Consider the following 16,226-nt stretch of genomic DNA (forward strand, 5'->3'; position numbering starts at 1 on the left):
GTATTCACCAATGCTGGTACCAGCCAGTACTCCATAATGATAAATACTATTGCACAAGATGAACTGAAGTCTAATCCCATATAAAGCAATGTTTGCACATGAATAAGCAGATATTCTGTGAAGGAAGCCAGTTATCCAGCTGCTGTCTTTGAAGTGAACTCCTACTGCTGATGAAAAAGGAAATAAGTATATGCTTCAGTCTAACCAGTCATCTTTCTAAGCTTAGTATCTGCAGTGCAGACATCACACTGGGGTTAGCTGATGCCTCTCCCTAAGTGTGCAGCACTAGCTGAATCTGGTTTACAACTACAGCACGTGTACAGAGCAGGGATGAGGAATTGTGGTTGTTACTTCTGTATTTAATAGGCTGGTGTCTAGGTTTCATCTTTTCAGGTCCTTTTTTTGAAAGGTTTATATTTCTTCTGCAGCACTTTGAAAGAGCTGTGTCAGAGTACCAGTACAACATTCTGCACTACTGTACTGTAACTTTCCACCACTCAGTTCCAATTAGCTTGACTCCTTTAGATACTAGAACTGTGATAGTTCCATTGTGCCCCTCTGGCCTTCATCCTAGTTGGGGGAGTTCAAACAAATATAATCCCTTGTCTTTATAAGACCTTTCCTGATCCCCAACCTATTTCCCACTGAAGCCATCTCTTTGTTCTACACTATCTGCCACAATTCCCCTCGGCCATTTCCAGAAACATTGTGAGGCTCCCTGGTTAAACATTGTTCCTTTATTTACCACCTTAATCTGTGAATTGGTTTCTTACCTTTGCTCATTGACCCAGTATTTACTCTTCAAGCTGAAACAGACAAAGAGAATCCTGTCTCTCAATGCACAAAACCAAAGTCAATGATATTGTCATACTTAAACGAAAACTGAATATCTATACTTTGTAGATCTTCAGTGTGTTTCTTATTAATTTGAGTCATCAGGTTGTCAAGACTTTTGGCATCCCCTGCAGTGTGTTTTTGGGTTTTTGTTTTGTTTTCTGACATGATCATCTCCAATCATACACAGACAAGAAAGATTCCTAAAGCAACATATACTGGGCCACCCTAATCCATAATTAATTGATTTTAAAAGATGTACCTAAAGCAATTATGACACATGCTAAGAGGAATCAGTCAAAGGCAGTAGCACACAGCTAATATAATGGGAATTTCAAGAACTCTGCCAGGAATTGAAAAAGTAGCAAGTCTGAATCAGAAATAATAGGCCATGGACCCCACACAGCTAATCACCATGAACAACAGTCAGGAAGCGGAGGAGCTATCAGTAGGATAGATGTATCTATGTAACATTGTTCTTGGCTGCTCTAGTGCTTCTGGGAAACAAGTGATAATTAACTTGGGCAGATGGTCATGTTGGTGTGCCTATAGTTCTTCAGGGAGACAAACTAGTATTTCTGCAAGGCAGTTCACCATGCTGTGCAAAGGTACCGTTTTTCTCACCATTAACACAGTCACCATCAACATGGCTTTCCATCAACATTGAAACAAGTCTGCCTATAAAGGAGCACCCGATTACACAAATGGGTATAACTGAAAATATTTAACTCGCCTAAAATCAGCCTCTCTTAGTCTTACATTAGAAATATGGACATGGTGCTCAAGTCTACAGAACACTGTGGCAAATCAGCTGCTATGTTTATCATTAAATACGAGTTTCATGGCCAGGTACAAAATACTGCATATGAAAAATAAAGAGAAATTCATCCCTACCTTCCTTTTATCAAAGTGGGATATGTTTTCACCAGAAAATCTGAAATATTTCTATGGGTCAGATCTTGAAGAATTTCTGTGCTGCGTTGCACTCTCTGGTAAAAAATGAAAACCTAATCAATCACAGTAAACTTTACAGTCTCTAAAGCTGTTAACTAAGAGTTTGACAGAAAAACAGCAAAAGTAGCTTTGATTCAGATAAAATGCTCAGGTTTGTAGTATCACTGAAAGAGAGTAGGTCATTCACTTTCTAGCCCAAACATACTTTACTAAGACTTCAGAAGAAATCAAGTTTGTGATGCATGACACAAAACAGTTGCACTTCACTCTGAAACTGTTATTTGCAACACAGGTCAGGGTTGCTCAAGACATTTTCTTCAGTGTGAAAAAAGGAAGTTTTTCAAACAAACTGAGGTCCCAATAAAAAAAAATAAAAGGTAGTTTTCTACACTTTAGCAGCTTTAGGTAAAAATTAATATGAAAACTTCACCCTCACTAGCACATGAGATACTTTGAATGAAAATTACTCTCTTTTTTTCATTTTTTAAAATGAAAATCATGCCACATGACAAATTTGTTGAGTCTTTTGTAAATACAGGATCACTGTGAAATGCAAGATCTCACACTTGCTCAGTTTATCCCAAGGTAGAATATACTTTGAAAGGTTCCTGGGCAGTTTCAGAGGGCAAAACTCGCAGCCTGAAATTATCTGATAATGTCCTAGAAAGAAGTCTAATGAACTTCCCTTCTTTAAAGAAAGGTAATCTTCTAAATAGAATTTGCATTGAGGAAAAAGAAAGTAAGATTTTTTAAAGATTATGCAACAAATCGTTAAAATTTTTGTGATTTTCTTCTACATGAAAAGTTTGCGATTTGGACAAGAAGATTAATCAAATTTCATTTCAATGGGTAAGCTTTTCCAATACCTCTGAAACTGAATTCCAAATCCCAGCAATTCTTGTTCCCTTAAAAAAATGTACTCAATTCCTTCCATGTATATTTAGCATGGCAAGGTACTTACACAATAATCCCTCTTCCAGCACTTGTCATGAAACTTTTCTACAAAGATCTATAGCATGAGGACTCAACCTGTGGTGGTGGGAGGCCTCCTGCCCCTGCAGGACATTCTGGTAGCATGGTGAGTTTCTTGTGAGTGCTGCACTTGCAGGAAGGTGATGGATTCTCGGGGCTCCACTCTTGGCTCAGCAGCAGGCCGCTTAGGTTAGGATGAACAGCAGGTGTGTTCCAGGCAGTTGGCATATTATTGCATGGGTAGTTCCTGTGTAGAGGAACAGAGCTTTAAGCTGTGCAGAAATAACAGTTCATGAGAACTCACATATCCACAAAATCACAATGCTCTCAGAAGCCATTCCCCTCTCAGCCCTTATCCTGTGAGTTACAAATAAGAGCATTTTAGAGTACTTGGTAAACATGAAAAAATATAATCTCCTCCCACATCTCTGCCAAGTTTATTGTCTTTAGATTGCAGATGGGACACTGAAGGAACAAGGGGATTATGTTTGACCCATTAATACACATGAAATCTGCACTGGACACATATCTTTGTGAAGAAACTATCCTTTTCCTTGCTCATGTAGCATCTTTTCTCTTTTTAAAGTTTCCTCTTTGTTCCTGCTGTACCAAGTAGAGGAGAGGAAAGGGAAAAGAGAGGACAGCCAGAAAAATCAAGTTGCTGCATATAATGACTAGGAAAGAGGCAGGAGAAATGGAACAAATGTCAAAGCATAGCAAGCCAGTGACAAATGGCTCCAAAGCAGGACTCACAGGCAGGTACAACAACAAAAGCTGAAGTCAGAGCTCTACTAATGCTGCCCTCACTTCAGAGTGAGAATAGTTTCAAACCATCCTATTGGTTCTTCCCAATCTGAGCGATTGTTGAAGTTACTGCTTCCATACACGCCAGTGGGAACAGGAGGAACCTGAAGGGACTCGCACATGGAAAGTGCCAGGGAAGCTGTGAAGATTTGCGCCCACTGACAAATTTCAAGGTTGCTTAACTCAATACAAGCCTACATGAGCTGGTTTCCAGTTAGTCACACTGAGCACTGCAAATCATTCGTAATCTAGTGGCCGTATTGTCTTGCTGTTTGTTTGTTACTTTTGACCTGATACTAGATATTATTGCCAACAATGTATCTGAAGTGTTGGCTCAGTGAAAAGTCAAGCCAATTCATTCTTGTTTCACTACTCAAATTCTACTAGTAATACTCTGCTAGGCTCTTGTTCAAGAGAAATTAGCTAGCAACTTACGGAAGAGGCTGATTCTTCATGCAGCGATTTCCAAACCCTGGTTTATTCAAGAAAGCATGAGTAAGGGAGACCATCTGCTCATTGCCAGGACGTTCATTGCTAAGGGGATAAAATAGGACTTCATAAAATATTTTTCAAACTGTCATAGTGGAATACGCATAGGAACTAGAGAAGAACAGTCATATGGCAGAACCAACTGCCCCTCTCCAAATGCTGATAATTCAATTGTTTTATTTTTTTAATGTAAAATCCCAGAAGCTTCCAAAATGGTTAACAGGATAAACAATGGTCCTTTTCTCCTAATAGTAAGGCATAACTTCTGACATAGTCCAATAGTAATATTCTCCAAAAAAGCTTGAATCCTCATTTCTGTCCTCTCAGCACTGTACTGTCAGTAATCAGAAGATGAAAAACATATTCTGCATTTTCATTTGCTGAGATCTGGATCTCCTGTTAGGCAGGATATGTAATTTTATAAGTGTAGAGACCACAAATTCAGGTAGGAAGAAGAGACTACCAAAGACAGCAAGGTATTTGAAGGCCTATTTGTTAGATGCATTAACAGCTGTTTTCTCTACTTGCATCAATTTTGTGCTATTTTAAATCTGCTGATTCCAGTGGAGTTAATCTTTTTTTTATATCATACAGAGTGAGAAAAGCCCAATGGGACACGGCCCCATGATCCTAAATGATCTTAAATCTCCCATGATCCTAAATGGTTCCCCATGATCCTAGGGAGGAAAAGGTGTATATATGACAGATGTACTTTAAGTGATTCCTCTTACCTGAAGAAAGTAAACTGTTGTCCGTAGATCCAAGGGTGTAATGTTAAGGCAGGATATTCTCCAAATGGAGGAATAATGACTGTAAGTATTAGAGACAGCAACACAAAACTAGAAGGGAGAACAACCTGCAGGGAACATGAAAATTTCACATTAGGTTATTATATATACATTGTAGATTGATTCTGTACATATCTCATAATATACGTAAACAAAGGAGGGACAGCAGGAACACACAGATCTAATCTAGTTTAGCTCCTGAACATCAACAATCACTTAAGATTCTGGATGTCATAGAACTGTATTATGTTAAAAATAAAATGTTGGGTTACTAGTGATTGAATCATGAACTTGGTGCAGGTGATAGTCTCCAGGCAGAAAAAAAATAGAAGAGGCAGAAGAGCTGGAATTATAATTACACAGTTAGGAACACTGTTACCCATTTGCAGTACCTCTATTGCTTTCCACTGGTGGAAAGGCAGTGTTGAGAATGTTGTGGGAAAGAATCAAGAACAGCAAAAGTCAGTCAATACCTGGGCTAGGAAGTCCTTGTGGCTGCGGGAGGCACGGTGGAACCGTTTGATGAGCAGTGCTTTGATCTGCTGATGTACAAGCTGAAAACCTTTATATTGTCGCGACCCTTTGCCTTCATTTTGCTCTCCTGCTTTGCCTACTGGCATTCGAGAAGTGTCATTAGTTTTCAGTGTGATTTGTTCAGCTGGTTTGTTCTCAGTAGGTGTTTTGCCAAGAGTAGAACCATTTTCTTGAGTGTCTCCTAGGTTAAGATGAGGAGCAGCAGATAAGACACTTTATCCTCCATACATGAAGTACCACAAATATTTTAATGATCTCCAGATTTTACCAACTGTATATATCACATCACAAGATTGTTTTATTACAACTGTTTTCACTGTGGATGTATTTAGTGACACCAGGAGGTTAACACTTCTCTTACTCAGCAGGATCAACAAGTTAATCATGTCTGTAGTTTATGGACTAATGGACAGGAAAGAAGGACAGGAAAGTACTTTTTATAAAACTACTAAAATCATTGACATCTGAGTGCTTGACACTACACTCTTATTTACATAGTTAAGAACCTCATCTAATCTAAATCCAAGTCTTTCTGCTGACTTAATGTTGTTTCTCTGATATCATGTCAGGCCCTAAAAACAGATACTTGCTGACTAAATTTATTTTGTCAAAAAACGCTATACAAAGGCTGAAAGTTCTGATGCTCCTCTTTACAGGGTGTTCAGAATAAAGAACAGTCCCAAGAAAAGTCTATCAAATACAGATTCATGGATCTATACCTGTTTTTTGCATTCCAGGGTCAGCTTCTGTTGTGACTTTTAGGAAAACCTGTCATAGACAAATATATCTCTTAGTAAAGAAAAGAACAGTTGCAATAATCTGACCTTTAAAACATCATACATCATCCTTCAGTGTAACATAAAAAAAATTTGGATACCTTTTCAGTACTTCAACTTATTATACAACCGGAGGTCTCTTATGAAATACCTCAGAAAATAAATGAATGAACAAAGACACAAAAAAAAGGACATATTTCAGGCTAATGAGTCATGTTCCACAGGGCTACAATGACATAAGGCTTGGATCTTTTCTCTATGCCCTTCTCAAAGATTCTCTGAGTGTGCCACAGTATATGTGAATAGGTTTTGAAGGGTATATTAGGAATCATGACTTATGTGTTTAAGATTAGGAATTGTCTCAGTAAACATTTTGGTGGTTTATGGTTAAGATCAGCGAGTATTTTCATCTGCCTGTTACCTCTTCAAGTGGTGTGTCTGAAACTCCAAAACTGCTGAGTCCCAGGTCATCCAGTGTTTCCTCCAGTTCTCTGAAGAGACTGGCATAAGATCGCTGTTTAAAGTTTTTATTCGGCAAAAGGTAAATGAGTTCCTGACCAATGCTTTCAATTAATTTTGCTTCTGGAATATGATGGTGAATTACTTCTGCTAGCTCATTTAGATCTCCTGTGAAAAGTCAAAACAGTGTTCATAGAATGAATATTTAACCCTACTAAGCATGATTTAACAAGCTGTTGTTTGCACAATGTAAAAGGGGACTGCTTTATTACGTAACTCACAGATATCTCAGTTAATTCTGTACTAGACTGGGCTATGTTGCTATTAATGCTTTGGAACTATATAGCAGGAAACTATTTCATCTGTTAATAAAGCATAATGAAACTTTCAGGAATATGTACTTAAGTTTTTCTCCTTGGCAGAAAAGTAATTTTTTTTTCTGGGAAAATCAGTTTCCTTTGCTCTAGACATGCTTCAGTTTTCATTACCATATTACACATTTTGGTGCAGAGTAGTTCAAAACTTTGTACTTTGCTTCTAAGCACACAAAATTCTATTTCATCATCTGTGCCTGAGAACACATATATACCAAAAAGGGGCAAAATCACAGAGTAGCCTCATCAAATTCATGTTACAATACAATACAAATGTTAGACACAAGGACCAAAGAAGAGGGCTGAGAAGCAGACAAGATTGCAGCATAACAGAAGACATAGCTATGTGCAGGAATGATGAACCATCCCACTTCTTACCATCCAGTTCCAGCTCTGGAGCTCCTTCTTCATCCCTCTGCACGCAGCTGGAGCAGGAACAGGAGCACCCAGATCCACAGCTACAAAGTGACTTGCATGGACAAGGAAAAAAGATGAAAGTGTTTCAGATACACACAAAACAGGATGTAAGGGTTGTCAGTATTTGAACAGCTTGAGTCAGTGAAAAATATATCCAGAACATCTTGAACATACTAGTCTGAAAGTCATCTGAAGACCGGATTAAGCAACGCAGAAAACATAATTCCACCTGCACAAATCATACCCGTCCATTCTAAATTGCATACAAAATGCCTGGGGAAATGCAATTAGCAGGGGCCATGAGTATACAGACTGTGTTGCTACTAAGAGTGGAAGCACTACTAGCAGCAGAAAGAACCCAGAACCCCACTTGTCAAACTGTGTGAGGCTGGTTTAGCTGTGGATAAATGCAGACTCTTCCGGTGTCTGAGCTACTTACTTAAACTATATAATGTTTAAAATCAGTGTATTGCAAAAGCAAGCATCAGAAAGACCTGTATATGAACAAAGGCAACTTCAGAGTTAGAATTGTTCAGCCTGGAGAAGAGAGGGCTCCAGGGAGACCTTCCAGCACTTAAAAGGGGCTACAAAAGAGATGGAGAAGGACTTTTTTACAAGCATGTAGCGATAGAACAAGGGGGAATGGCTTTAAACTGAAAAGGGATAGGGCTAGAATAGATATTAGGAGGAAATTCTTCATTGTGAGAATGGGGAGGCACTGGAACAGATTGCCTAGAAAAGCTGTGGATGCCCCATCCCTGGAAGTGTTCAAGGCCAGACTGGATGTGGCTTCAAGCAACCTGGTTTAGTGGAAGGTGACTCTGCCCACGGCAGGAGGGTTGGAACTGGATGATTTTTAAGGTTTCTTCCAACCCAAATCATTCTGTGATTCTGTGCTTTCTGTTTTGTACACTGTCTCAAGCAGCACCTAATTGCTTTTTACCTTGGTGCAGTGCAAGTATTTTTGAGATTACATGTGCAGGGAAGGAGATACATACTTACTGTAGCCCTTCCAATTCTTGTGTTTCTCATCTTGCGAACAAGAGTGAGATAGAAGCCAGAGCCAAAGTAGTTCTTCAGGAATACAGGAGAGCCTGAGCAGAAGAGTTTCCCTTGGGATATGATGGCTACTCTATCTCCAAGGATGTCTGCCTCATCCATATGATGGGTTGATAGGATGATGGTTCTGCCTAGAAGAAATGAATGTTCAAGGCATGGACTTTCTCTGGAACTCAAAGTTGTGCTTAGTTTTTTTGTCAATTAATGCAGGGTTTTCTTTGCACCAAAATCAGGTCCCAGGTTTGCCACAACCATAGGTATCTGCCCAAAGAATCTTGTTTGCTTGCTTTCGTATCCCACTACTCCTGACAGTTTACACAGCAGGCACATGCTGCGTCTATGACAAGTTTAAAAAAAAACCCAACAGAATTAAACAATTTCTACTCTCAAACTTACCTGAGCGATACTTCAGCAGAAGATCCCAGATGGATCGCCTGGAATATGGATCAACTCCAGAAGTGGGCTCATCCAAGACTACCACTTTTGCTTCACCCACAAAAGCAATGGCAACAGATAGTTTTCTTTGCATTCCACCTACCAGAGGACAGACACATCCAGGAGTCTAAGATGAGTTACATATGTGGTAGGTATGTATTTACATTGCTTTTTGGTGTGGGGACAAACTGCTACAAATAAAACAAAACCCATCCTCAGACAAATATTTCTGCAAAGTTAAATCAATAGTAATTTTTCTTCCAAAGTTCATAACAGCTTGGTCCATTTCTATATATACATTTATATATCTATCTTTTTCATCTATACCTTGCATTTTCTGCTTCTTGCCAGAAGCAAAAGCAGGAAGATATGAGGTTTTCAGGTTCTTTTGTAAAACTAGCCCACTTTTATAGTTGCAATCAGGACAAAGTAGTATAAGAACACCTGCCTATTTATTCAAATCAGCTTTTGAATCTGAAAGTGAGAGTTGTTCAAATATGCTATGTGCATTTGGACCTTTAGAATGAAAAAAATTACTCCTAGCAAATAATACGGTATTTCAGAGCACTGATCCAAACAGTGGGGCAGCATGATAGTATAATATTTCATTTGCCTTGAAGTAATAGAATTTTGTTTTTTCCCTATATTAATCAATTTTTAATATATATTTATTTAAAAGTAATAGCTTTAAGTATATTCAAATTTGTTGTATATTTGAAAGAAATGGAAGCTTCAGGGACAGGTTGTGCCAGCTTTACTACTTGTACAGTTCCATTTACTCTTTGAGAATAAAGACCTTCCCAGCGTACATTGATGTGTCAGAATATGGCCTCAAACATGTAACTCAAATAATAATTGCCCCAAGGCCAGGTTGGATGGGACTGTGAGCAACTTGGTCTAGACCAAGTGGAAAGTGTCCCTGGCCATGACAGGGAGATTGGAACTAGATGATCTTTAAAGTCCCTTCCAACTTAAACCATTCTGTGATTCTGTGAAAGACAAAGAAAAGGCAGCAGGAAAAACCATCTTAGAACATTCATGTGGGCACCTGACAAATTCTGAGCCTCTTCATTCCTTTTATGGGTGAGGCCTGTATCTTCTAGCATTGTTTCCAGCTCTTGCTCAGCTTCATCCCTGGATCTTCCTTTCAATTGAGAATAAAACAAGATGTGCTCTGCTACAGTAAGGCTGTGAAATCAGACAGAAAGGCACCAAGACAATTTAAATGAATAAGCTGGGTTCTTTTCCCAAGCAGCAATAAATTCACTCTAGCTTTATCTTGCTAAAGAAGAGAGGTTGCATTACCCTAGAAGATCTTCTTCAGGATCTTGGATGTCATAGGCTCTTTCTCTGCCTTTTCAAAGTAGAACCTGCTACTAAAGGAACAAGTATAGCAGGCATCAAACCATCCATTTATGGGAATAAAATGGGAGCTAACATGAGGAGCTGCATTAAGGAAGAGAGCCTGTTGTTGAGATGAACACAAACTAATGGTAGCGAAGCTGGAAATCACCTGAGAAGGCAGTAAGTGGTTATGTGGTAGTGCAAAATGGACATAAAAGTTTCCTGCTACTGCACTGTCAACTTGGATTTTTTCTTTAGGAGTCCTAAATTATAGTGTATGAAGCCTCAGAATAGACTCCTGCTAACTCACACTGCAAGAGAAAACACCAAGACCACTCTCATTTTCCTAAGAAAATACTGTGCTTCCAGCAAAATGATGCAGGAGGTTTCTACTGCAGGACAACACTTACCCCATGTGAGTGTTAAGAGATGAAGAAGTGCTCCTGAAACACATCTACTGCCAGCACAGTAAGAGAAACAACACAGGCTTTGGGCATTTTCACACATGCAGACCAGGACGCTTCTTCTTAAAGCTGGTATGGAATGATACTTACTGATTGAACAAGATGTTGTGCTGTGGGCACATGCCTATTCGGTGCCGAACGGAGTCCATGTGAGTCTGGATATCCAGGCCGCCAATCAGCACAGTTCCAGACGTTGGTGGGAAGAGGCCTGTCAGTATTGACCTGGGAAAATAGAATGAGGAAATTCCCTGTCTCCTATCTTTCTGTGCTAGATTAGGAAGCTACATCGCATGATTCCACTAGATGGAGCATGCTTACGTCTCTTACTACAGGCCTTGATGAAACAAATCCGGTGAAAAGCATGCATGAAAGTACTCTTGCCCTGCTACAGAGAGAATCTGCTAACATAATTTTTGATACACCTGTCTGTATGATTCTGGTTTCCATTAAAAAACTGTTTTAGATAGCTCCTCTGTTTCAGGTAGCTTTTTCAGCTACCTCACCCCTACGTATAAAGGGGTCTAAAACAAAGCTCACTAGGATGAACATAGAGAATAATGGCTTGAGGTCTCTGACCATACAGACTCATGCCCTACACCTTTATTTTCTATAAAACAGAAGGGCACCAAACGTTATGTTGCAAATGGGTGGCATCTGTTACTACATTTCGGTGAATATTGGGTTTTTCAGTTCTAAAAAGTTCAAAGCTATACAAATTTTTGGTTTTATCAGGAGAACAAAAAAAGTCAAGTTTACAAAACATTTCAGTAGATTAGAATGCTTTTACTTTGGGTTGAACATATTTCTTGAGGAACAATTAAAAAAATTAAAAAGCAACTTAAAGTGCATTTGAAATAAGAGTATTTTTAATTAAAAAATCCTAAAGTATTCTGTTGGAAAAAGTCATAATGAAACACATTCAGTTCTTTCAACATTTGATGACCTTGTCACAGATTCATGAAATGTTTTTTTCAATAATTAATCCTATTTTGCCAAATAAAGTTCCATATAAAGAAAATTAAACATTCCTAGAGTCTGGCTTCCGGGGATGCTAGAGTTCTAGGACAAGAGTAACATTTTAATCTGGACATGGATCTCACATGCATGTAACCATTTTATTTAAAGAGGGTCTATGTCTTATACTCCTTTGCACACAGACCAAAAAATGTAACTGACTTCAAGTCAGTTAGAGAAACCAAGAACACATGGAATGTGGTGCTTTGCAAATCTTCAGCCCTTTCAGCCAGAAAATTCTTCTCCTTCTTCACCTAAGGGTAGTTTGGCCATGGGAAATGAATTCTGGGAGAGAGTATTGCTTCCTTCTCTTTAGACTTTCACTTGTTTGTGTCATGTATTGCCTCCCTCCCAGGGCTTTAGCTAATCCAGGATATGTTCTCTGTGCCTAGGGGCAGCATTTCCCTGTCTGGAAAAAGCCTGATGCTGTGTCTCAAGCCAGCTGCAGGGGTGGAGAGACACAAGGAAAGAGTGAAAAGAGAAGACTGCTCCTTGGGATACAGCAATAGAGCACAGCCCTGGATTTGCTTCTTTTAAAATAAGAGACTTACATGGTTGTTGTCTTTCCTGCTCCATTGTGACCAAGGAAGGCTGTGATCTGACCCTCATAAAATGTAATATTCATCCCATCTACTGCTGGTTTGGACCTGTTTGCAAAAATCTTCACCAGGTTCTGAATGCATACTCCTGGAATCAGTCCTGTTGGCTCAGGCTCAAAGAAGGTATTTACTTGAAAGGCAAAAAATTAAGAATGAAAAGAGAATAAAAACACCTGTTTTAACCCTAGTTTGACGATGACACATTAACAAGTGCAGAAGCAATAGCATATACCCAGTAAAACACAGCATCATGTTCCAGGGCCAGATTCTCCAAGTCACACCAGTACCAAACTGATGCCAGATTTCTAACTGCAGCGCAATTTATTTAGATTTACCCTCACATCAATGACAGGAAAAGTGGAGCCCAGAATTGTGGTGCTCTGTGGAGAGGTAACTCATTGGATCAGGTGAAGCTGAACTTGATTTCTGTTCTAATTGTGTACCAGGAAGATTATTTGGGATTGTTTTCTGAAGATACTTAGATAGGCTGAGAGATTACATTAAACAAACAGCAGGTTGCCTTTCTAGCCAGGTTGAAATCTGCCATTCAAATAATCTGTCCAGCTGTGCATTCTTTGACCATGATGCTTAGAAAATCTCCCCAGAACACAAACAAAACACAACAAAAACAAATTTACCTTCAATCTTGGTAGTGAAATTTACCCCACTGCTGAGGCCAGCTCAGGATTTAGACAGTACCTAACAGGAACACTACATGAGATGGCTTTCTCTCAGGATTAAAAACGCATTATTGTAAATAGCACCATCAGGATGTTTTATTGCATCAGCTTCTAGACAAAACAAACTTCCTTTGAAGTAAATTAAGCCCTTGGGCAATATGAATTATGGGAGTTGAGAAACTGAAACTAAAGACCCTGTCCGCTTTTGTTTACACAGAATGCTTCAGGCTTTGTAGGGAGGCTTGTTTTGCAATTCCAGTTTACTTAAATTGTTCAGTACCCAGTAGGCCTGTGTGGAGAACAGCCAATGCCACCTGGGCAAAAACAGCCCCACCTCCTTCAATAGCTTGTGTGACTGTCACTATAGACAACACTCAGGAAAAAGTCCCAAATATGTTGGATATGAGAGAGCTGTGTATATTACAAATCAGATGAAATAATCAATCTAGAATGGGTAGTCTTATTTTAAATAAAATTATGTTTATAGATAACTTTTCTTTTGCTTTGTGAATCTGGCTTTCCATTTACCTTACTGGGACAAATACAAACATCTCTCTATTGACAGAAGTTCACATCGAGCCTGGTTAAATAGTTATGCATATACTGGCAATTGAGGCACCTTCCTTGGTTTTATATGTATCATGAGCTCAATTAATATTTGTCTGCAAGACTCACTGACAAGTTCTGTGGCAAATTCTCTGATGATCTCCCACAGTATCTGCTTTGCATCACCTGAAGGACACTCAGTGGAGGGTTAAGCTCCCTTTTTTTTGTGATTCATATTTCTCCATTCTGATCCTATATCCTCTGTGCAATTTTGGGCCATTTAGGTCTTTCTTCAGAGATGCCATCACTGGGGGGATGTGGATAGGGTGTTGGTGAAAGTTCTGCTTAAAATGTATCAAGCAATTAGGACATATTTACAGCATCTGCCCTGCTCTGCCAACTTGTGCTAGTTTTGTAGTTAAGCTGTTAGAACTACTATTTCCAATCCCATTACTCTTACGTGAAGCACTAGTTCTTACATGAAACCATTCTGGAAACTGTGCCATTGAACCATACTAGGTCTGGTTTTGGCTTCTTCACAAGCCTCCTAGTTCCTGTGTGGGTGGCTGAAAGGGAAGACGGGCTTTTTTTTGTGCAGTGACAGGCAAAAAGTCATTCCTCTGTGGCCATGGAGCAGCTGGAACACGGGAACTGATGAATACAGCACCACAAAGATAAGGCAGTATTAGGAGAAGATTGGCTGAAATAACCTTTGACCTCTGCCTGTCTTTTTTCTTTTGAAGTCCTGTCCTGTTTCCATTCACCCTGAATGCATGTTTTCAGTGCCTACGTGAGGAGCTCTGATGGCCCCACTTTTATCTCTAGCTTTTCAAGAGAGTCAAAATGGGCTCAAAGCTGCCAGTAGCAGTCACTTGTGCTACAGAATCCACACACATTCCTCTGAGCATCACATACAAAAAACTCCTCTGGCTCCCCACAAAAAACGACATTGGGACTTGAAAACAAGGCAGGTCATTCAGGAATTCTTAGGTGGTGGCTAATGTCAGCATCAGAAAAGGGTGCAGACAGACACACAGAGCACTTCAGATAAATCCCTTTGAAACCAGCCTTTCCCTACAGATGCAAGACACACTAAAGATAGACAAAAAAAAAGAGGAGGGGTAGGGCTAGGTGGGAAGAACATTCCTCTCAACATAAGTATTTTTATTGAAGTCATGGCTCTAATTCTAAGGAGTCAATGTATCTGTCTTTGAAGCTTCCCTCAGCCTGAATGCTAACTTGCCAAAGAAACAGCCTGCATTTGCACAATAAAAAACAAGTTATGGAGCTCTTCAGGAGGGCAGCTGTCTTATGTGTAGTGGCTAACATATTCTAAGGGATTATGAATGTAGATGAATCAGTGAGAGCCAGTCTCTGGCAGTTGCATGCTATCATCTGCAGCCAACTGGGCTCTTGTAGGTTGGCTCTAATCATTCCTATGTGTAGTTTGTTATGAAGTATAATGAGTATGGTATCTCAAAAGTACTCAGGTTGCTCTCTCTCCTTACTATTAATTTCATCTTTGTCCTGGACATCTGTCTTAGGCTTCCCCTGCTCGCCGGGTTCTTTTTCTCGTTTGTGTTTACATTGTTTGTTTTTACCGTCCTTCTTCCCCTGGTTGTCATTCTTTTCTTCTGTTTTTTCAGGTTCTTCAGATTTATTTGTTCTGCTTTCATTTTTTCCCACTTCCATGGTCTTCTGATCCACACAGCCTTCTGACTCTGGAATTTTTTCTATATAAACCAAAAGTAACCAAGATGTAAGGAACCAAAATTAAATATCCTCTTATGTCTAGAGATATTTTGAGGAAAAGGAGGTAGTCCTAAGCTTTGAGCTTTCCAGGAGCATTAACCATCAGTAACTCATTAGGTTAGGAACACAGCATCTAGCTTAAAATCTGCTTCAGAGGGTCAAGATCATATATTTAAGGAAGACGACTGACAATTTTGCAATTACAGACTCGGAGTAAGATCCTGACTGATATTAGGTACATGTTTTACATTTTGTCTATGCAGCTCTAGACCAAATTCTTCACCACATGAAGAATCACAGATTATTCTGAGTTGGAAGGCATCCACAAGGATCATCGAGTCCAACTCTTAAGTGAACAAGAAAGGCCATAAAAACATTTCCCACACTTACAGGGAGTGAGAGGAAGGAAAACAAAATTAAAAGGTTAAATGAAAAGCAAAATGCTAAACTGCTACTTAAATTAAGAGCAGCAGGCTGGAATGAATGAGTTGATGTTAACTTCTATACAAGAATTTCTGGCTTTCCAATTTGGCCTTAGCCCTTGCTGCCACGAAAGAAAACAGTCACATAAAATCACTGATTGGGTCAGGCTTGAAGCAGGAAGAACAGCGATATTCAAAGCAGGAGCCCCTGAACGAACTGTTTACATAAAACAAATTCAAGCTGGCAGTCTAGAGTGAAACTAGAACAATTGTAATGTATCAGATGGTCTGGGACTTATTTTTGTTGTGCAATTTCACCCTAACTTTCTGCTATAAGAAATTTTAGCCCACAAAACTGTATAAAATTACCTAGTGCACAAATAGCCACATAAACAAGTTCACGCCATCACCTAAAATGGCAAAGTAGGGGATACAAAAGTACTCCAGCAGAAGTAAATTTTAAAAGTACCAAGATAATTTACCAGTTTATCTTAATTTTCAACTGTGAAT

At 39.3% G+C, this 16,226-nt stretch overlaps 1 protein-coding gene across 11 annotated transcripts in view; it reads right to left on the bottom strand.

Moving 5' to 3' along the window:
• ABCA4 (ATP binding cassette subfamily A member 4) overlaps positions 1-16,226 on the bottom strand; it is a 72,894-nt gene that overhangs the window by 16,147 nt on the left and 40,521 nt on the right. For 10 of the 11 annotated variants that reach the window (XM_051798975.1, XM_051798994.1, XM_051798963.1 and 7 more), the window contains 15 exons: positions 15,051-15,275; positions 12,269-12,446; positions 10,794-10,925; positions 9,944-10,083; positions 8,857-8,994; positions 8,404-8,591; positions 7,363-7,453; positions 6,573-6,778; positions 6,095-6,143; positions 5,315-5,556; positions 4,785-4,909; positions 4,000-4,098; positions 2,818-3,007; positions 1,729-1,823; positions 774-806 (listed from right to left, as the gene is read on the bottom strand). In XM_051798975.1, coding sequence (XP_051654935.1) covers positions 774-806; positions 1,729-1,823; positions 2,818-3,007; positions 4,000-4,098; positions 4,785-4,909; positions 5,315-5,556; positions 6,095-6,143; positions 6,573-6,778; positions 7,363-7,453; positions 8,404-8,591; positions 8,857-8,994; positions 9,944-10,083; positions 10,794-10,925; positions 12,269-12,446; positions 15,051-15,275 — 2,131 coding nt within the window. The remainder of the gene's footprint in view (positions 1-773; positions 807-1,728; positions 1,824-2,817; positions 3,008-3,999; positions 4,099-4,784; positions 4,910-5,314; positions 5,557-6,094; positions 6,144-6,572; positions 6,779-7,362; positions 7,454-8,403; positions 8,592-8,856; positions 8,995-9,943; positions 10,084-10,793; positions 10,926-12,268; positions 12,447-15,050; positions 15,276-16,226) is intronic. The other variant, XM_051799015.1, reaches the window with a different exon arrangement.

Source organism: Manacus candei, unplaced genomic scaffold (assembly GCF_025592945.1).
Source record: "Manacus candei isolate 608988 ecotype Guabito, Panama unplaced genomic scaffold, ASM2559294v1 h1tg000005l, whole genome shotgun sequence".
Lineage (NCBI taxonomy): Eukaryota > Metazoa > Chordata > Aves > Passeriformes > Pipridae > Manacus > Manacus candei.